The 23841-nt window shown below is 40.9% G+C and overlaps 1 protein-coding gene across 1 annotated transcript; it reads right to left on the bottom strand.

Moving 5' to 3' along the window:
- Positions 1-642: 642 nt before the first annotated feature.
- Positions 643-23162, bottom strand: LOC145418263 (uncharacterized). Its single transcript, XM_080286707.1, has 5 exons — positions 23094-23162; positions 8310-9283; positions 4626-4720; positions 2694-2748; positions 643-661 (listed from the first exon to the last, which is right to left on the bottom strand). The coding sequence occupies exons 1-5, from the start codon at positions 23160-23162 to the stop codon at positions 643-645; spliced, it is 1212 nt and encodes a 403-aa protein (XP_080142833.1).
- Between the last annotated feature and the right edge of the window lie 679 nt (positions 23163-23841).

Genomic DNA, 23841 nt, shown 5'->3' with positions numbered 1-23841 from the left:
GAAAAGATAAGAGGCGCTAAATCGTAACCTACACAGTCCACGAATGACATTTTTGTTCTATGTGTGTAATTATGATGATGATTACATTCGATTTGAGATAATTTTGGAATTGAAGGAATTAGATATAACCTTCATTAACCTCGTCATTACAAGGTATTATTCCCAAAATTGAAAGAAAATTTGTGTGTAAGAAGAATACATTATACAAAAATGACGTCCTCGGGCTGAAGGGGTTAACGCCGTATCTCCAAAAGGATGTATGCATCACGAACTGAGCGCATCATGATTTTGGTCTTTTGTTTTGCTTTTTTTTTTGTGTGTGTGTGTGAGAGACAAAGTTTCTCGACCTTTGATGGATCTTCTTTGTATCAGAAATTGTCACCAAATTCCAACCAGCGCCATTCCAGTGTTTTATCACACCTTCCAAGATGTAGTCATTTATGGTATTATCATGCCTCCGCCCACCTATGGTGGAGGAAGCATTAAGTGATTGGTCTGTCCGTCCGTGCGTGCGTACATGCGTGGATCCGTGCGCCATAAGGGCGCGTCCACACGTGTACTCGAACATGTGTTGACAGTATAGCTGACAACATGTTTGGATACATGTATGCAATAGTATTTGGACGGATGTATGCAAACATGTTACAGTGCAGCTTCATACCTGCTGGCAGCAGAGATTATGGGGTAAGTGTGTCCATACGAGGCAGCTGAGACTTCATCATTAACAACGTGATCTGGACGCTGCTGTTCCCAGCATGTTTGTATCTTGTTCGTTATTGTGTTGTTTACGTGTTGCCAGCACTTGTTCCTGCACACGTGTGGACGCGACCTAACATTCTTGTGGGCGCGATATCTCTTGAACCCATTAACGGATTTTCACCAAACTTTTTTCAGTGATGCAGTATAAAGAGATGGTGAACTGGTTAGGTCAGCACGGTCATGGTATCAAAGGCCAAGGTCGTGTGGGGTCGACTTAGTTTATCCTTGTGGGTGCGATATCTCCTGAACCCCTCGACGAATTTCGATCATACTTTTGTTAGTGATACAGTTTGAGGGGAAAATGACCTGATTAGGTCAGGAAAGTCAAGAGATCAAAGGTCAGGGTCATATGGGGTCCTTTTGGTTTATTTTTAATCTCATTGAAACCCATAATGAACCCTGTCATGGAGGTTGTACGGCGAGTCCATGCGCAAGGCATTCTGAGCGTCGCTTTGCGTTGACAGCTCGGGGCCCGAATTCTCGGAGTTTCATTTTTAGTTTATGACTACACGGAAATTTAGTCTGCTCATTTTTACATGATGGAACCAGGCTACTCATACAACTTGCCTACTTAGTTGTCACAGCTTAAACACTAAGTTTTGTGGCTACATAGAATTCAGTGAACCTTAATTATTATGTAGGAATTCTCTCTCTGGTAACTAATCACGTCATCCCCTCCACTCTGACTGCACCTGACCAATGACCAACTGAAAGGAGAAAGAGAGATTCGCTAAGTTAGAACAAACACCGAACAGCAGTGTTACTTTTGTTGTAGGTAGTTTGAACAATTCTCAATCTTTGGGTTTTCAGCAGCACACTACATGTAAGCGATATATGAGTTTAACGCAAGGATTTCAACCACTTATCTTCAAAATCCCATGTTGGCCGAAAAAAAAAAAATAATAATAATCACAACCACGTTAGCACAGTAAAATGAGCCAAACCATTATCCTCATAGCAATTACAGCAGCCACGTCAAATTTGTTTCGATTAACCGTTCAGGGCCATTGCTTAGCTTATGCTACTGTTTTATTGTAACACCAGATGACTTTATTAATGTGATGGAAGCCCCCAGGATCCTTGTTAAATAATTTTGGTGGAAGACAGTATCTAACATAGCACGAGTTATGTGCAGTACGGCACAGTCCATCGAAACAGAGACTTGTGATCAAATTTCAACCGATGTCTCGCTGTGTGTGTGTGTGTGTGTGTGTGTGTGTGTGTGTGTGTGTGTGTGTGTGTGTGAGAGAGAGAGAGAGAGAGAGAGAGAAATGAGTTCAGCACATTAATCCCCTCAGAACTATGACATTTCAAACATATTACTATTACTGCAGCCAGACTTTATTTTTTCTTAGATTTTTTTCAAATACTCTGGCATTGAGGGACAAGAAGCAGTTTCCAATACCTTCTTCGGTACCTTGACGTCTTTATTATGTTTTTGTCACAGCCAGATTGTTATATTTAGCACCATAGTGAAGGAATTAACGGCAGATTTACACTTTTAAACCAGAACAGTATTGTAGAGTCAGAAGACCATCTATCTTCTAAGATTTATATGATTATATTTAAGCTAGAGAATTCTTATCAGTATCTTAATTGGAATAATATATGTTTAAGATGGTTTGATTTTTCTGCGGTTTATTTACTTAACGTTAGAAAAGCCCTCATTTCTCCTTACTGTGCACTGGATAAAAAAATGCCTGGTGATTGACTCTTTCATCATAGGCGCTGCTGCCGTGCATTTGTTTTCATTAGCAAATATTTCTACAAGGAGAATGTATTTCATACATACAGTAGTGTAGTTTCGTCTTTATGTTGTATTCATTAAAATAACCAGCATAAACATACAAGAAAATTTATTGCAAAATTATATCAGATAATATCGTCCACTGTTTCCATTTAAGATTGAAAACAGTAAAGCAAACTTTACTCACCGATTCTTGGAGGCAGGGTGGTACTCGCAGGATGGTATCATTTTGGACAACTCGTCTTATATCACAGTGATATATAAATTATGATACAGGCAATTTGTGTAACCAGTGATTTCAGGAAATCTCTAGGGAAGTCGTGAAATGAGTTTAAATTAGGCTGCGGTTAGGTCAGGTTGGGATACTCTAAGTTAAGGTTAGGTTAGGTTAGGCTAGGTTAGTTAGGCTAGGTTAATTAAGATAAATTGTTACTTGTGTTAAGCGTTCATCTATACTAACGTTACCTAACTGACCTACCCTGATCTAACCTGAACGTAACCTATATTATCCCAGCCTTGCCTAACCCAACCTTAATTAACCCATCCTAATTTAAACTCATTTCACGAATTCCCTTGGGATTTCATGAAGGCACTGGTTAAACAAATTCCCTGTAACATATATACTCAGGCTGTGTGTGTGTGTGTGTGTGTGTGTGTGTGTGTGTGTGTGTGTGTGTGTGTGTGTGTGTGTGTGTGTGTGTGTGTGTTTAACTCCTCCTAGGCTATTTGATGGATTTGAATGAAACTTCCCAGGTGTATTCGTCGGGTTCCTGGGAAGCTCTTCCACTATATACGGTTTTCCAACCATGATTTTTAGGGGAGTCAGCAACCCCCCCCCCCCAGTCATATCAAAAATTCTAAAAAAATAAAATAATGAAAGGAAGGCAGATATGGGTTGATATTGTAGTATATGATGTACAGTACAATGGTCTTTTATCCGTAATGTGATACTTAGGGAGCGTGACCCCCACACTGATTCTTGTGAGGTCATCTCCCCTTTCAAAAATTAAAATGATTAGAAATGAGGGAAGGTGAGCAGTTGGGTTTCAACAAAACATCTCAGGTGAGTTCGGTTGGGTACTTGATATCCTTAAATGTATAAAAATTTTCACGATTATTTTTTAGGGCGGTCAACCCCCTCCCAAACTTATACAGGATACAAAATAAGGGAAGGAGGACAGATGTGGCTTTGACATTTTAGGATATGTTGTACAATGGACTGTCGTCCGAAAGGCAACATTTGGGAAGCGTGACCCCTTCTCCGCCTAATGATTCTTGGGGGTCAGCCCCCTTGCAAAAATGAATGAAACTTCCCAGGTGAGTTCGTTTGGTTAGTGGCATGGTTTTCCATTATATGCAATTTTCCAACCCTGACTTTTAGGGGGTTCAGCCCTCCCTCACCAGATTTTTAAAAATCTCACAAATAGTGATAGGAGTGCATATATGGGTTTGATATTTTAGTACATGTTCGATGCACTCTTATCCATACTGTGATATAAAATAAGTAAAAATGATGAGAAACAGGGGAAAGAGTTGAATAGTTACTGGGAAGTTCTTCCACTCTATACAGTTCTCCAGCCATGGTTGTTAGGGGCGTTAGTCCTCCTTCGGAAACCCAGAATTCTAAGGATTTATGAAAGGATTGCAGATATGTCTTTAATATCCTAGTACATATTGTACAAAGGACTCATCTGAAATGCGATATTTGGGGAGCATGACCCTCCCAGTGATTTTTGGGGGGTCAGCTACCTCCCAGTAATAAAAACGATCAGAAATAGCGGAAAGTGAGCACATAAATTTCAACGACATTGGCATACGTATCGCAGGATTGGGTATGCAGTTTCCATGTTTTCTCTGAATGCACGGAAAAAAAACTGCACATCTGTTTTATTTACATATTTATTTTTTGTTCAGTTCCAGACATTATTATTGAGCCACTTCACACAGATAAACAACAAGACGGCGAGCAATACGTTCAAAACTCATTGATGGCGATCGTTGAATCCCAGTAACTTTTGCGAAATACTGTGTAAGGGTTTCCATAACTGTTAAGCCACACAGGGAGAAAGATATACTGTAGTCTGTAACTGTACGTGATATTACATGTACAGCCACCTACCATTGCAGCTCCCGTCACCACCACCACGGCACCAGCACCGCCCAGTCTCCCTCTCCACCTCATGCCTCCAATACGCCAGCTCTCTCGCATCACAACTGGGGGCGTGGAGTGGCGTTATAGGGGGTGTAGGGGCACCAGGAAGTGGTTACGTAATTGGCGTAACAGGTAATATGGCAAGTAGTAGAGGAGATACACCAGCAGAGAATAGCAAATATGATCTCAAGTAACGTCCTATGTACTCCTTGTTACTCATAGATTCAGACTATCGTAGAAGTTGGCTCTGTGAAGTTTGTTGTTCAGGAGAAATAACAGCTCCACTTGAATAGTCAGTCGTCAACTTGCGTATCGCTAAACCTCGCGCAGCTGGCAGTTTACAAGACGCTGTAGCTCGGGGTCGTAACGCCAAAGCACCGTATCTGTTTATGTACTAATTTTTTGTGTGCCCTGTATATGCGTTAACTTATGAACTAACGCAGCAGTAAATAATTATCTTGTGATATACTAGCATCGGGAAGCATGATTTTAACTCGGCATTCCTTACAGCTAAAGTGTTAATAGGAGCCTAGATAGGTAAACTAATCTGACCAGGAAAATTGGACATAAATACTTCACTGGCCGGGGTAGAGGAGGATAGGAGTACTTAAATGTAAGTCTGCTGTTCATACCGTTACTGCATGATGTTCATGAGTGCATATCTCCAGATCTGTATTCCAAGTGATTACGCAGTTTTCGTAACACCTGTTCTATAGCGAACGGTTCTGCACATTATACCTCAAGATCCTCTTTCAGGCTATTATTGATGCAAACTGTGTCGATGTTAAAGCTATATAACAAATACAAGAGAATGTTTAGGTGTTGGCTCCTATGCACAATAAATCGTTATGGAACTATCGCAGAAGCAAATAATCTTATATTAGCTTTGGGAAACGTGATTTTAACTTGGCATTCTTTTACAGCAGAAGTCTTATGAGGAGTCTGAGTAGTTAGACTAATATGACCAGGAAACTTAGAATTCCAGTTGTACTGCAAATGATTTCGCCGATTTCGTAACACCTGTTCCTTAGGGAGTTACTTTGCACATTACGCCTGAACATCCTCGTACAGGCTATTGATCCAAACTGTGTCGATGTTAAAACTATCTAGCAAATACGGGAGGATGTTAAGGTGTAGACTATGAATATTATGAAAAATAAATCGCAATGGAAGAGGTACTACGAAGCCTCCTTTGCGACATAAAATAAAACTTTGAAGAGGCTGATGGTTACTCCCAAGAGCTTTCCAAAACCTTTATATGCGTCAATACACTCATGAGTCACCTTATATATGTAAAGAAGAGTTATAAAAGATGGCCAGTATATAGCACTGTACAAGAAACTCACTGGCAGGATCTGATGTATTGCGGGGACGGCTCAATCGGCTGGTGTGGACGTAGTTGTGGCAGTGAGATTAGGAAATGAATGAATGATGCGGGTAGATACTGATAACACTGACTGAGCCGTCCCGACAAGACTCGAGATATCGCCCAGGGGAGTGGAAGTGGAAGGTTATATATGGACCACCTTGTTCTCTCCGACAAGGAGAGTATGTTTTCACCCCTGTTTGTTTGTTAGCTTGTTTGTTTGTTAGCAAGATTACTCAAAAACTAAAAGAGAGATTTGGACCAAATTTGGTGGGTATACAGCCCATGTCCCAAGGAACAATCGATTAACTTTCGGGGCTAATTCGGATCGTATTACAGATTCTGGAGCAGGAAAAACTTATTTGTGAAACCCTAATCAGCAATGAGAAAACCTAATCCATTATGAAGAGTGGTTTGGAAATTATGTTGCCCTTGTCGGAGAGGTGCACTCCACTGAGTGCTCTTCTAGTATTTAAAAAGCTATTATTATTGTGTGTTTTTTTAATGTGTCCAACTTTTGGCATAGGCTTGACAGCCCGTTACCAAGGCCCAGTAGTCCTCCTACGTCCATACACCTTCACATGTCACCACTTCGGCGCCAACTCCCCACCGTCCATATTGAATACATGCTACGGCTGTCTCATACAGAACTGGTGTATTGGTATTAGTAATAGCAGGGGTATTTTTACTAGCCTACATGTCGGCGGGTCATCTAGTAGATCCGTAAAGTCTGCTTTAATGACATTCAAATCCTTAAACTGTTCCCTGCCCCAGCGGGGATGAGAACCCGGGTCCAACAGGAATGCAGGCCAACTCTCTACTTATTCGGCCACCTCCTCCCCCAAATTGCCGGTTGTTCACGAGTTAGTTTTCCTTGAGTGTTGTGTGCCTTATCACTGATTTATAACTCTTTTTTTCATAACGGTTGAGGTATCAGATTCTCTCTCTCTCTCCCTCTCTCTCTCTCTCTCTCTCTCTCTTTCTCCACTGGTAACAAGTGTTCCGTGGACTTTCATACCGTGTTCTTCATAATATATCAGCAGTTACTTACCACATTTTAGCTTCATTTCCTTTTGAAGACTTGGCCGCTCCTGATGTCCGTATTAACCCACAAAATCTGTGTTCCTTTACCCACTTTGAAGGAGATTGGAGCTTTGGCAGTGCTTGGGGTATTTATTGCTCTGCTTTATTTTTCATACGTGTGCCTCTTCGTATCAGTCTAAGTGAGAGAGAGAGAGAGAGAGAGAGAGAGGGAGAGGGAGAGAGAGAGAGACGAATAAGATTGACTTAGCTATATACTGTATAGCTGATCCGTTAAATGTGATTTTGGAAATTACGTAGTTCATCTCTCTTAACGATTTATATATATATATATATATAGATAGATAGATAGATAGATAGATAGATAGATATAGATGTATAGATAGATAGATATAGATATAGATAGATAGATAGATAGATAGATATACCGGTATATATTTTTTATTTATACTTATTTTTATTTATTTACTTATTCTGCACATTATACCTCAACATCAGCTTGAATGTTATAATGGCAATCTGTCGAAATTAAGATGATATATGAAAGATATAGGAGAATATTTAGGTGTAACGGGCATCTGCTAGCGCTCGTGACTGGAATGTCACTCAGCCATATTGCAGAACTTCTGCCTATCAGAATTCTTTCATTCCTCGAACTGCATCTCTCTGGAACTCGCTTCCCCAGAGTTGTGTCCTTCCAAATTTCAACCCACAGCTGTTCAAGTCTAACTGTTACATATATTTTATGAACAGAGGACACCAGTAATCTGGTGAATGGATTATTTTTTTTATTCATTTGTTTTTCCTTCCTCCGTTCTGTTGTAAAAAAAAAAATAATAAGTCGCCAAGGAAGAGGTGCTACGAATTCTCTACTGCCATCTAGAATACGGGCCTAGGTCTCGTCCATCATCAAGCAGAATCTGAAAATCGCTCTCCATATCTCGGCGTGAACGCTTCACCACGAAAGGTCTTCTGTAAGCTGAATAAAACTGGAAATAGCACGACTGAAGAAAGACGCCGAACCGAATGGGTTGATGGAGCTCGTGGCTGTCCCCACATTACTGAAGGTCTGTCTTAAGTTGAATAAAATCGCCCGGTGGTAGTAAAAGCAAGAGAGAGAGAGAGAGAGAGAGAGGAAAATGTTTTAGGACATTGTGTTGTGTAGGTTATAACATTTCAGTAAAAGGGATGAATATTTATTAAATAATTCACAAACTCTTATACAATACTATAGTGAATGTAACCTTTGTTTCGCCCTTCTTAATCTTGTGTGAGGCTTTGATCCACGTAAAATGAACACATAATTAGGAATGAATAACTTATCGGAGACGGTGTACATATCATATCCGTGTGTGGTAAACAAATCTATGAAATCCTGGTCAACTTTCGCCCGTGCTGAGGAAACTGCCGAGGAGCCAGATTTCTGTGGGGTGCTGTGGGCCGGCGCGGTGGGGTGCGATGCCACGTGCTCAACCAGCCACACATCGACGCTGACACGGCCCCAAGGGAAGTGACGCAGCACCCCCACTTCGGCACCCTCCACGTCCAGCGACACCAGGTCCACCCGGGTGATGTTGAGGGCCAGCAGCAGCGAAGCCAGCGGAAGGCATTGCACCGGCTCGTACACCTGGTGGCCGGGTGCAGAATTATCTAACGTTGCCCCTCCAGCCACACCCAGCAGTGCCCCGTGAGCCCTCGCCGAGTGCTTTGAGAACTCGTCAGTGAGCTGGCTGTGACGCACGAACTTAACCAGGGTCTCCATGTGTGGGTGTGGGTGGATGGCGAGGCAAGAGTGACTGGCCCACGCCCGTCGCCTTTTCCTTATTAGCTGTTCAAACATATTCCCATCAGCCTCCACCAGCAGCCCTGTCCACCCTGCCTCTCTCTCCAGTGGCAGAGTGTTGGAGAGGAATTCACCATCCAGAGCTCCAGCCTCCACAAAGAATCCATTCCGGACTCCTTGAAACAATTTTTTGATCATCTTCTGACAGAATTTGTATGCGAACTCATTTCTGTAAAGAAGATATCTCTTAGCTGCATGAGTTAGAGGTTGATCAGCCACGAGAATTGAAGGCTGTGTTGAGGGTAGGTAGAGCGACCTTGATACCAGATGAAGTAGCTGAGGATCATCGTAGGCCAGAGGTCCCATCATCCTTATTCTGACTGTTGTCTCTCCATCAACGCCTTTCTGGTGTACCCGCAGCACCAGCAACGTCACCTGGGGAAGGAGGCCAAGTTAATCAGGTTGTAAAATGTATATATAAATAACTGTGTGTCAGTTTCGTGACGGCTGAGCACCATACGCCCTCTATATGGACGGACAGTTTTGTTATGTACGCAATAGCTGTGTTGAAAGGAAGTTATTTGTCGGGTTGCGGACATCACTTTATGCCACTGAATAAGTAAACGGGTGCTGTGCAAATGGATATACAGGATGGCCCATAAATCTCGCTCCACTAGAAACTCACCTAATAGTTTACTGGTGTTTCGAGGACGGCTCGTTCTGCTGGTGAGGCAGAGTAAGAAATTAAGAAATACAGGACTGACTTTGATAATGCTGCTTGAGCCGTCCTCTCCACACACAATTAATCATTCGGTAGTGTGGAAAAGGAGCGTAATGTATGAACCACCCTGTATGAGGTGGAAGATATTTCTTTATCGATGCTATGGTGTCGTGCCTTTACCCCTATCCTCAGAATACTGAAGATTCACGTTGGGTTAAGCTCTGACACTTGTTCTTTTTTTAGTTAAATCCCAGCGCTGACCCAACCAATGTATAATCACTTTACCCCATTCCCTTCATACCTGGCCATGTTAATAGGGACCTGTACTTAAGCCAGCTTTTGTCAACTGTATTCGTGATAAATGTATACCGGTTGTCTTTGTTAACCATATACTTATTTGTGATTGTTATCTAGTCGATTCGCAAAAATCCTGCTCAAGCATATTAGCTTAAGTCTCAACACTTGCTTTTTTCCTCATAAACCACTTGTTCACTGTCTACTCCCTCTTCAGTTCTCGCCTTTCTCATTTCAATCCTTTTCCCACACACATTAAGTAGATATTAGCAGAATTAGTTTTTTTTTTTTTTTTTTTCTTTCCAACGGATAAACTCGTTATAGGCTAATAGGCCTCCTGTCATCTATAAGTCCTGTGTACTCCTTTGACGTGGTGGGAAATCCCAGAACATTCGGTGCTTTCCCTGTCAGTTACTACGTCCCCACATGCTTTCACTCATGTATGCGGGATTTTATAAAGTTAGTGTAAAGATGTCCATGTAGGTACAGATGCAGATACCCACACAACACCAGATACAGATACGGATACAGATAGCGGCAGAGAGTGTAGGGAGCGAATGGGAGGTCGACGGCTGCGGGTGATGGGAAGTGTAAGAGTGATTGGAGGTTTAGTTCATAGCGGGGGGTGGGTTAGTACTTGCAGCAGGTGGTTGTGTGTGTGTGTGTGTGTGTGTGTGTGTGTGTGTGTTTTCCTATAGTTTATTTAATTCTGGAAAATTTTTACATTCATTTCAGCAGCTTGTAATGAATCTTATATAACAGTTAGATGAACAGAGAAAGAAAAATGTGAAAACACTAAACAACTGCCAAGTTCGGTGTCTGTAATATTCAGATCAAGATCAATAAGTATCTGAAATAATTCTCTTGGCTATGGTTATTTACACGTGCCAAATGGACCAGAGTAAAATAAGGATGAAATTTTTGTAACAGCAAGAGTAAGACATTTATTTATTTATTCATTGATAGGTACTTATTCCTGATATATTACTTGTATCTGGTAAATTGTGATGCCACACAAGAAATTTTCACGTGTCCCAGTTTGGTAAATACAACTGTACTCATATTATATATATAAAACTTTTGGAAAAAAAATCTGATGTCTGATTTTCGTAATAATAAGTAGCATAGGAATGGTGATCAATACTGTTAACTTTGTTTCGGAAAGAAAAGAGAGAAGCAGAATATGGAGATTATCCTCTGCCTCACTTACTATCCCTCCTGCCCGAAGACGTTCTTTTATTTCATTCATACTTTTGACACAGCGATTCTGTTTACCTTGGGTAAGTTTTCTCGTAGTCTAGGGGTTAAAACCACTCTTTACCAACCATTTCGCAAGGATGACGCCTTGTATATTTTTTTGTTACGAACAAATGTTTCTGTTTAGCTTAGGTAAGACGTCTCATGGTACAGCGTAAAAACGTCTGTAGAACGATTAGAAAAGAAAAATGGCGTCTCCAATTCAAGGGAATAAAATTTCTTTATATATGGCAAGGTTTCGTCCATTTATAATTCCTTTCGTATGATTAAGTGTTTTTGTATCTTATGCCTGCTACATCCAGATATACTGAACATAGGGAAGACCTTTGGTATTGAAGAGTATATCTGACACCACAAGTTCGAAAAATCCCTCCCAAGTTGGATATAATCGTGTGAAGGTAACATGAATAATGTAATGCTCTTGAGGCATGGAGACAGCTAACACGGTTTTTATGTTTTATTTCCCTGCTCTAAATGCTATCGTAAAAAATAACAGCAACATGAATATCTTCTCACACACACACACACACAAGGAAAACGCTCACAGATATACAGTACATCCGTGCTTAGAAAAAAAAAAAAAAAATCCTTGAATTACGAACTATTCTCTCGCGCTTGATTATTTTGTCTGTTCCAGTTGATCAGAGTAGGTGAACTGTGTGTCATTACTTATGAACAAAAAGCCGTGTTCTCGCAGGTAAAGGACACTACGTAGCGTCTCTCATTCCGTTGATTATATTGAACATCACTTAATATTTTATGTTTTATTATTTGCCTAGGACAGACAGAGCTTGCACAGGTTACATGCATGAAAATATTAAGGTGCTATTTTCAAAACAAACCGCAAAAGAGTAGTATCACCTGGGTCACTGAGAATACGGCTGACAAACTTACCACCGAAGAATGGCTAGTTTAAATTAACCGCATATTGTCCCATATTATTGACTGTCTGCTGATCGAGTCCTTTTAGATTTCGCTACTCAGTCCAGCACGTCCAGAATGCTTAGTTCCTGTAGCAAAATCACTCACTACCACAGACACGCACACCAACTAACATCGGTTAAAATTATCTTGCATAGGTGACTGGGTTTGCTCCTGTTAGACAGGCTGAAGAATTCCAAAATAGCAAAAAATGAAATGTTAAGAAGAAGAAGAGGAAAAAAAAAAAAAAAGGTTCGAAACCCCCCAATAGGGCTGTATAAAGAAGTGCTTCGTACAGGATCCGAGCACAGAGTTGCGGGCCAGGCCCCTCGGGCAATCGGGCATCCGGGCAGTGTTGTTTCTCTTGGTGGTGCGGTATGATCTGCATGTTCGTGCGCTTATGTTATTTATCTTGAAAACTGGGGGAGAGGACCTTGTTCAGACACCGGAACTACGGACCAAAACCGTGTAAATCATCCGTGCATGCATCCAGTGGACCCAAACAAACAATGTTTTCGTTTAACCATTAACTCTGGAGGATAAAAAAGCTGTGATGCTCGCTGTGTCCCTGTTCATTGGAATGCACCCATCTTACGAAGAAAGTGTTATTTGCATATTGCAATTATTACTAGATACATGTGCCAAGTATTGATCCTTTCTATATAGATTAATTTACGTACCTTTGAGTGTAGAAGAAAAATAGTAGAGACTGACATGGATCTGTAAAAAGTAACGATGTGGCATCTCAAGTGGCTAGGGGACATTCATCCTTGCACAGGTGAGAGTGGAGGAATACTTGTAATTTAATTATTTATTTTACATTTATATTAGTAAGTGAACATTTATTTTCTTAAGTATATTTAAGTTGTGAAATTCATGCTATTTATGCAATTAGGTGTGGTCATTATAAATAGTAGAAGTGGATAGGGCGGGGTGGGAAGCGAATGGAATGGAAGAAAATGGATGTAGAGAGGAGGGAAGAGCAGGGAAAGCAGAGAAAACGGCAAGATGAGCATTGAGGCCGTCAAGGAATGGGGAAAGGGGGGGGAGTGAGAAAATAGAAAAGGGGAAATCAAGAGAAAGGGAGGAGCGATAGGAGACGGTCTGGGTTGGAGGAAGAGAGAGGGAGGAAGGGTAGGGTGTGTGTCGCTGAGGAGAGAGGATCATAATGACGTTGTTGCGATTTTTTATTTCGACGTGCATTACAGTTCTTTCATCTTAAGCACAATTTTTTCATTATAGAGGTTTCCTTACCTCAGATCATCTCATATTATAAACAATCCACGTTCTAAAACTAGATGCACGGAAATATCCTCTCTTAAAGGGGATGCTGTATACAACGAGGCCGATCTACGATGCGTTGTAGAAATGTGAGGAGTATAGATGGAAGCTTGTAGGTATTGAGGACAGTCAGGGAATGCATTATCTTCCATAGTTTTGGTAAATACATCGCAGAAAGTAAACACATTTAAGACACATGTTAGTTCATATTACGGCTTTGGTTGTGTTTGACTAGTTTTTAATCATCTTTGGAAAACCCCAGGCAGACACTGGATTCAGTGACACTACGATTGCGTTCATTTCTAAGCACTACGATGATTAATGTGTTGGAGGTCGATGTGGCACCATTGTAGTTGTTCTGGTCGAACATATATAACGTCAGTGCCAGAAATCCGAGGAAGACGGTCTGCACAGACTGTGAACAAGTAAAATATATTGTTCTACCTATAATATGTCGCTACATGATATATTGTACAACCTTCATACTGCTATAAAAAATTATGGTATTAGAATGCGGCGTTTATCTTATGCGGAGATACACCAGATAAGGAAGCAGGGGTCCACATTGCTCCAACGTAGTAGACGCAGGACGTAAATACTCTGGTGCCAGTCAACTTATAAGTGAAGGCGACCATCACTGATACGTCACATACCCGATTACTTACATTGCTCTTACGAAAACTAATATCAAACCGCTTATATACGATAAATAACGAGAGCAGAAATGACTTTCAAATTCCAGGATTCGATCTTCCTAAGCTAACAAAGTTTTCAAAATCTTGTCCAAGTTTCGTTATTGTTCGACCAAAATGGGGAGCAGTTCTCCTGACCACAGTAATTCAGACGATCAGATTGGCAGACATTTCAAGCAGCTATACATAAGAATTTATATACTTGCAAGTACTGTACATGTTTGTGTAATGTATGCTTTCCTACAAGCATGCATAATCTTGTAATTAAACGAACACAATAATTTCATCAGTTACGTATATGAATATATATCTGTGGGTATACACAAATATCGATATGTAAACAATTCTCTCTCTCTCTCTCTCTCTCTCTCTCTTTGTATATATAATAAAATTTGGGAGTGTTCGCCCGGCCATACTGCATTGGCGGACACAAGGGGTGCTGTGGTTGAATCAGCGTCGCATACTATAAAGTATGCTTGCACCCAGTCGGCTTGCGCGGGCCGATTACACATGGTTCACAGACTACACACACATCCAAAGCCACTCCAACACTACAATTACACTTACAAGCACTTCTCACCCAACATATAATCTCTACCAGACAGCCTAAGCCACTTGGTAGAGATACAATGGCTGTACCGTCCCGACTTCGGTCGGGATAGGCCGGTCCTGCAGTGGATGCTCACACGGCTGATGATGATGCTGATGATGATGATATATTATATTGGACAGTATGAAAATTCATGTGGGGAGTATTATGAATTCTATCAACTTTCCTGTGATTATTTTCATTGCAATATGTCACACAAAACTGTATTTTTGTATTATTTGTATTGATTACACCCATTTTATTTATCTACTAGCCTCTTCAATCCATTTTTTTTTTATTCTTGCTGTCTCCAGACGATCTTATTCAACCTAGGAGGGATCTATTGCAGCGAAGAGGTTAACCCAGGCTATATTTTACCAATCCAGTTCGGAAAGCCTATTTTAAGGTAAATAAAATAGCTTATAGATATGGATAAAATTGAAAATACGTCATCAGATTAAGAGAGGTTAGTTGCGAGGGCTTTCGAATTTTTATCATCCCAGTTACATAACGTGATTGAAAGTATTACTTCAAAAGTTTTTCAGCTCCTATGCTTTTGGAGGTTCCCCCGAGATGAATAAATATCGTTTGACGGTGATTTAAATACAGTATAACACGTCGTCGTAGTGAAAGAGATAGTGGAGTACTGCATAATTCTATGCCCTTCAGCTCCAGAGATCTCCCCACAGCTAAATTAAAATGTCTAACATTAGCAAGAGTAAACAACAAAAGTTCGTTCGAGTAATGTGCGTTGCGTCATAAAGCCGTCCATGAGAAGAAAAGATATGGGCTTAGTGCGCAAAGGAATAGGTAGGATGAGCCCGAATTGTGTTGGAAGGTAGGGAGGGACCATGAGAGTAAAGGTTTTAAAAATTGCTACAGTAGGATAAACGGTTGGAATGCAGTGGAGGTTTATTTCATTTTTTTTTTTTTTTTTCAGCGACAAGATAAACTTGCGTTGCACTCACTCACCTGGTCTTCCAAGGTAGATACGTATGATGTCCTTGTACTGAAAGTGTTTTTGGAGATATTTTTAACCCCTTCACTGTGAGGTCTAGCCCTAGCTAAAAAAAACATTCTTCATGCTCATTGGAAAAAACGGTTAAGGACAATTGTTTCTAAGGACTTCAGTTTGTCCGGCGCTGGTAAAAAGTTGCCATCGGACTGAAGGGATTAATGAATATGGTATTAATAACGTTATCTGACTGTAGCAAGAGTAGTAAGATGAAAGGGTTAATGACGACTGTTTCGACTCTTTCACATTATCAGGTATGGTTTGACGTTATAAAAAAGAAAAAAAAGAAAAGAGAAAGGAAGAAAAAACTCTGTGGTAGTCAACAGAGATTGTACCCCTTCACTTCCAGGTAGCCCTGTAAGCTGAACAACATCGTCTAGTATTAGCAAGAATGAAATAATAATGAGAGTAATAATAGATGTCATGGCACGGGTGTTTGCTCTCACCATTATAGACAGGAGGATACAGAGACACAGGCCAGGTCGGACCCTTCTGCAGCCGCGCATCTCTCTCCCCTCACTGATGCACGCACTTGGCCCCGCACGCACATCACACAACAGGAAAACACCAAAGGAAAATGTGGTGATTTGCAGTATTGAAATTGCCCTGCCGAGCACTCACGCACGCACGCACACACACACACACACACACACACACACACACACACACACACACACACACACACACACACACACACACACACACACACACACACACACACACACACACACACACACACACACACACACACACACACACACACACACACACACACACACACACACACATCTACATATATACATACACATAATACCTACACATGCACACACATAGTACATACATTCCCTCTCTTGCCCCACGAGAACATGCACACAGACACATGTAACTCAGCTCCCCTCTGTACAGGACCTTGGTTGAGAAAGAAAAAGGCATTCGTTGTCAGATTCAAGCACACTGTTGCACATTGACATCCTCTTTGCAATGATGCCTTCAATAATTTTAATAACTGAATCATGCAACTTTTTTTTTTATTATATTCGCGTTATCTACAGACGAGTTTATTCAGTTTGTGGGGGTAATTTTAAAAAGGAGAGGTTAGACGTGTATTGTCATTATTTTACCCTCTCTCTCTCTCTCTCTATCTATCTTTGTATATTCCTGCCACCAGCTGACGATTTTGTTAACTTCCGACGGATTGTTTGTAGTGACGAGGTTAGAAACAGTCTCCATTAACCCTTAAGCAACCTGATGTCTCTCCCACACCCAGATATAATCGTCTGGAGATTGCAAGAATTAACAGAGAGAGAGAGAGAGAGAGAAATTATTTGCCTTGAGAGTGTTAAAATGTTCAACCTTTGCTGACAGGTTGCCACGTTCAGATCCAGTCTTGATTTATTGCTGGGCTGGGGTGGCTGGTGGTGTCGGCCTTTTCCTTCCCTGATGCATTTTGGGTGTGGAGTCTGCCGAATGAACTTTGAGTGGAGTTTTGTCTGGATATAAGTGTCACGTGGAGGCTGCAGTTTCCCACGCTAGTTAACAGACCCCAGTAGTGATTAGGCCTACGACTGCCGCGTAACGTCTTTGGATTTCTTTCTCTTAAACCAAGTCATTCTGTACCAAGTTCTCATTATCTTGCATTTATTGGGTGTTGATATTGTGTCTCTTGAAATTTATCGTCTGGCTATGTTTACGAAGATAATTCTTTTAGATACTGCTCAGATATATATATATATATATATATATATATATATATATATATATATATATATATATATATATATATATATATATATATATATATATATATATATATATTAAAGGAAATGTGTAAAATCAGCCTGTGTTCGAATTACTATAAAAGGACGGTTACGAGGAACACTTTGCCAGGAATATATAATGCTTATGTATATATTTTAAATTCAGGTAAAAGAGAAATTATGCTTTGAAGAATTCGTGGAGAGCCTTGCATGGAAATTAGATCATAACTAGTAATGAGGGACCAATATGAAAAGAGTTAATATATACAACGGACCATAACAGGTGACTGCTATCCGAGCAGACTTCGAGCACCGTCAGTCTCACCGGACCTATTACCCAGGTACAGTCTTGTGCAACAGGTTATAATTTTGATGGCAGCAGATTCTACCCTTTTCACGTCATGCTCTCCTTTCATTGTTGCATGGTGAAGTTCTTTTAAGTTACTCTGGCGCAGTATTTCCAGCATTTGCCCATTGCTGATGGATGAAACATGTACTTTTTTTATTGTATTTTTTTGTAAATCACATCTAGTGCTCTAACCTATGTCTTCAGGAAATAATGGGTGTAACGTATAGTGTCCATCATATAAGAGACAAGTCCTTTCCTAAATTATTCTATGCTTACCTTTTCTCAAGTTTCGTTTCTCATGAATTGGTAAATCACTCACTACCTGCATTCATCCTTCTTGGGGTGCGTGTGGGTGAAGTTACAGTTGTTTCCGGTATATTTAATAAAGTACAGCGTAATATTATGGAACTGTGACGAACGGGACAGCTTCCAATCATTAGCTGGCACGAACACAGTCATTCATTAGCACAGTTTCCCTTTATTGATAGCTTCATATACAACAACCGCCTGACCTAGTTCCCGCAAAGTAAAGTAAATCAGAATATAACACAATGTCTCGAATACAAGCTCTCAAAAGGAAAATTCCTCGTTATTTGTTTTTCATTTTAAACCGGAGTCCATTCCTTTGCCCACACCTTTAATTTGACGTCGTTGCCGATCGCAGCTGGCTATACCGTTACCTCCTTCAGCTCGAGGACCTCATTTGTATTTCATTTTAACTTTTATGTGACGATTTATTCACCTTTGGAAAGCCCTAGTAGAGTGAAAGTGTAAGTGAAGTTTGTATCTGATGCCTTCATTTCGAGAAGTTTCTTTCGAGCAGAGAAAAAATAGTCTGATGCTAACTAGAGCAATATGAATAAGACGTCCATTGGTTGAAGGTTGAACGGGTCCTTATCGTATCACAAAATAAACTCTGGGTACAAGTATTCAAATGATGCTCAAATGTGTGTGGGTGTGGCACCATCTGTTCGTGTGTGGATGGCTGTAGGAATTCTGAAATGTGCTTCCTAGTGAATCTTTGCTGGACACCAGTAATGAAGTACTGTATTTACAGACTTCAGGTCGCGAAGAGGAAAGGATGCCCCTGATCTATCTCGGTAGTTTCTGAACTATGTGACTGAGATCGTTCGTGTCTGGCCTCTGTATATTCCTGACTGGTCTGTGTATTGTGGGGATGCTTATTTAATATTGTCCCACAAATGTCTTTGAGATATTTTGGTCTTGTTCTTTTCCTTTGCCTTTTCATGTTTTAAGCATACGGCCGTACGTTACCGCATCCCCATGGTCTTTGTTTTCCAGACTTCTTAATATTGTTTCTTTTTTTCCCATTTGCACTGGAGGTTAGTCAGTGATATAAATTAGCTCTTAGACAAAAACAACGTCAGGATGATTTAGTTTAAGCATATAGTTAAAGCAACAGCCATTCCTTATCTGTTTGAACGGTACTCCAAATAAACAACATATATAATGGTGGACTCCTATTGTTGACTATTATCCATTGTTATGCAGTAGTCCTAATAAGGCAGCTTCTTATAGGCATTTGGAAACTGTCTCCTCGATCCCCCACCCTCTGCACTGCTCACCGCTTCCACCCCTCATCTCCACCTTGTTACCACTGTCTTCCTCAACACAGCCGCCTTCATAGCCACATCCTCTCCTCAGCACCCCCACCCCCACATCCCACCCTCATTCCCATCACCAAATTTCCTCAACATCCCTCATCTTCAACTTTCGCCTCCCTGACCACAACAGTTTTATTCGCCTGAAGGCATTAAGGAAACTTGTGCAGGACGGTGGACACCAAGACTTCTGCTAAAATCATCATCATCATCGTCATCATCCATATCATTCAGGAATGAAGAAAAACACAATGTAAGAGGCTCTTTAACTAGCGTGCCCCATGAAGCGAAGCACACAATCCTATCCCCACCATGCAGGTCAGTTATGCTATTAACAACACGTCTGCTGGCGGGGCGTGCAGGCTGGGGTGATTTTTAGTCACATCGAGGGGCCTTTTCACCCCAGGGACCTTAGTACCTCTTCCGTAGCGAATCATTTTGCATAACACTGCGATGACAATAATTTCTGTTATAATCTTGCAATCTCCAGACGATTGTATTCACTTAGTAAAGATCTGTTGTGTTAAAAGTGATAATGAAGGCTAATATTTAATTTTTCCCTGAGCTATATCATCCGGAGACAAAGATAATAAAGACGTTCTCATAATGTTAATGTTAATATTCGTATTATTATTACTGTATGTCTTTTTTTTATATACACAGTGTTGCATAAAATTAATGACATGCATGGAAATATTACTTCGCCGTATGCGGAAATATACTGGTAAGGAATCTAGTGGATCTTCCAAGTTATGCGGCTCCAGTATTTCAGTCTTTTGTTAACTTTCGACCAAGGGAGGCCAATTCTAAACAAAGTACTAAATGGAAGATGGCTGCATGAAGATTTGTTTGTGCATTAATACTGCAAAGCCCAGCATTGCTGCACTTGGGGTTCTGCAGAGAAGAAACCTATTGTACCGCCCTTCGTTTACCAACGCAGAACCAAGAAAGTTCATTGGTCCAAACGATAGGGTTGCCTGTTTAGTTACATCGCCCGGACGGAGTCCGGCAATGTATTGTTTTTGGTCGAGTTTCTTTGTTTCTGTGTTTGTTAGCAGCATTACGGAAAACGGTTGAATGAAATTACATGAAGCAAGCGATTAAATTTTGGAGACAATCGAATTACCCTGAAAGGTCAAAATCAAGGTCATGGATTTTCAGAGGGCTATAACTTGAAACCGGTTGAAGCTAGAGATATTTACCTAATCAGCATAACGGAGCTCCCACATGGGCTTTCATTTGACACCAAGACCTTGACCTTGAGTGACCTTGAGGTCAAGCTCAAGGTCACGGATATTCAGGGGGCCATAACTCGAAACTAGTTGCAAATATTTACTATTATCAACATATAGGAAGTTCCAGGTGGGCTTTTAATTCGTACCATGACCTTTGACCTTAAGTGACCCTGAAAAGTCAAAGTCACGGTTATTCTGGGGGCTACATCTTGAAACTGGGTGAAGATTGAGATATTTACTATTATCAAGATATGAGAATTCTCATATGGGCTTTCATTTGGCACCATGATTCTCATGGGGCTATAATTTGAAAACGGTTGAAAGTAAAATAACTGCTTTTGGGCGAGGTTTGTTGTGCCTGGCACCACTTGTTAGGGTTTGAAAATGTACCCTACCATCACCCTAGGGACGCTGGGCTCTTAAGGGTTGTATATGTGAGTGAGACTTGGTTATGACAAGTCTGGAAAATTAAAAGTGAGAGTAGTGGAAGTATGTTAACTTCTTCACAAAGGTAATGTTTTTCCCATTTTGTTTATTATTGTCTATTCTAGATGTCTTTATTCATCTTAGGAGAATTCTGTAGTGATGAAAGAATTAATGAACACTAAATTTACCCCTTCCCCTTGACTGAAACATATATGCTGAATAAAATCGTTTAGAAGTGGTAAAAATACTCGTATACTGCAATATAAATTAGTTCATCCTACTGAGAGGTATATGGAATTTACAGAATTTCTTTGCTATAGGTTGGACAGAAGAAGTATGGAGATTCGTGACAGATGTGGCGTACGGTAAGGCAGTTTCTAGAGCGGAACTTAGAAGATATGCTTAGATGGTGTGGTCGTATAGAGATCCCATCCACATATATTATACACTGACCAAACGTGGGGACTTCATACAGCCTTTTGGGGACTTAATACAGCCTTATCTCACTCCAGTACTGATGACCACTTATTTTAACATTCATAATACTTGTACTGTTCCACTTTGTCACCATCATAAAAACTTTGTAGCATTCAGCCGTTTTTATTCCACACTATACATACATTAATATCATCATCATCATCATCATCATCATCATAATAATAATAATAATAATAATAATAATAATAATGCCTTCCACAATTCCGGCGTGATTACTTTGTCATGTGTTATTTCGAGATCCATAAAAACAATATATATCTTGCTTTTGTTCTCAAAGTTTTTATTATTATTATTATTGCTGTTGTTGTTTTTGCTGTTGTTCTCATGATGCTGTATGCTACTGAGAAGTGAAGTTTTTTTATTTGTGCGGGCATACTATATATGTAAGTGTTAAACAAGAGTATGTTTTGCCTCTTTACACTATGTAGTTTTTTAGTTTTAATCGTAGTATGTTTACAAATACTGATCAGTTATAGCCATAGTGAGCTGTTACAATGCTTTCGGGCGGAACGTTCTAGATTGATGATTCCCACTGTACAGGTCGTTTTTTTTCTTTCGTTCCTTTTCTTTTCAACTTTTTTTTTTTCTCAGGTACATTTTGTGGTTCGGTCCAACTTAAGTTACAAAGCCCCGAGTTTGTTGCCGCGAGGGTCTGTAGCTAAAAGTATCTCTTGCTCGCTCGTCTTTTCCTCAACGCATAATTTTAGGAAACCCAGCTCCCCCCTCCCTCCCAACCCGCTTCTCACCCACGCTACCCTTTCCCTCCCCCACTACCCGTTCCCTCCTTCATATGGTATGTCTTGTCATCTACACTATTCTTTCAGACATTCTTGTTCTCTTTCCATAGTTTCATTTTCAATTTTTATCCGGATTATGCGCTTATAGGGAAAAATTTCACTTCAGTAGCTACCGGTACATATCGCCATCTTTGTCACGGTACCGGCATTTCCAATCATATTTTCCTGCTCTAAGAGGGGCCAGTTTTAAATTAGTTCCTTCGAAACTACCACTCAGTCTCAAGGAGTGCTCGCCTGCCACATCACTTCCTCCCTCCCTGCACCAGTTCCACCACACTGCTCCCCTGTTTTGGCCGTTCTTGCTTTGCTCTGCCTTTGTGTCTCCCTCGCGGTCTTATCTTGCACATACTGCTTGCTTATCTGGCTTATCTTCTTTAAATCCACACTTGTTACCTTATTCGCAGACTGTTTCCCCGCCTGTCATTCTTCTAACCAACACGTCTTCTCATCCACACAGCGCCTCCATACCTGGCGTGTCTTTTGATGCACGCGTGTCTTCATACCATCCCCATATTGCATTTTACTGCTCCCACACTTCCTTGCACTACCCATCCCCACTTCCTTTCATCACTCCACACTTCACCTCCACCACTCCCACATTACCTTTGCACCACCCCACTTCCTTACCCCACCCCCACATTTCCTTGCACCATCCCCACATTTCCTTGCACCATCTCCACATTTGCTTTGCACCACCCCAACATTTACTTGCGCCACCCCCACATATTCTTGGACCATCCCTCATTTACTTGAACCACCCTTTTATTTACTTGCACCACCCCCACACTTACTTGCACCACCTCACACTTCCTTGGACCACCCCACACTTCCTTGCACCACCCCACACTTCCTTGCACCATCCCTACCTTAACTGCATCACCCCCACACTTAATTGCACCACCCTTTTTCCAAGCACTGCCTCCCTACAGCACCTGTACTCTTTTTCCCTTGCTGTCACCCCACCCAGACTACTTCCACTCCGCCCATGAACATTGCTCTTCTGGTCAGCCACATTAGTAGTCTCACTGCATAACTCTAACATGACGCTCCTTTAGTTCACTTTGCCACCTCATTGCCACATATTGCCTTGCCCGCCTTCTGTTCTACCCCACCATTCCTCGATAACTTCATGGTACGCTTTCTGCCATTTAGTGATTTCTTACGGCCGTTTCAATTGTCCTGTCCTTCCTGTGTCGCCTTCTGGTGTCGCCAGCAATAGTGAGAAAACCATCACAAGAGAATCATGAGGGCAATGAAGTTGCTCGTCGGTGTTGTGGCAATGGCGGGATCAGCTCTGGTGGGTGTTACAGCGCGATTACTCAGTATAGCTTTAGAGATGTGAAATATGCATAACCCTGCAAGAAACTGATCTACCACGTCATAAAAAGTGTATAAAGGGTGGAAAGGAAAAACAGGAAAAAGGCAAAGATCTGTATTTCGCAAGTGTTTCGGACTACATTGGCCTTGTTTCATGGAATGTACAAAAAGAGTAGAACAGACACATTTAGACAGTAATTTTACACACTGAAGAACCTCACC

Source organism: Coenobita brevimanus, chromosome 14 (genome assembly GCF_032717465.1).
Source record: "Coenobita brevimanus isolate Jiangsu-jjx chromosome 14, ASM3271746v2, whole genome shotgun sequence".
Taxonomy (NCBI): domain Eukaryota; kingdom Metazoa; phylum Arthropoda; class Malacostraca; order Decapoda; family Coenobitidae; genus Coenobita; species Coenobita brevimanus.
This window is presented reverse-complemented; position numbering and strand designations above follow the sequence as displayed.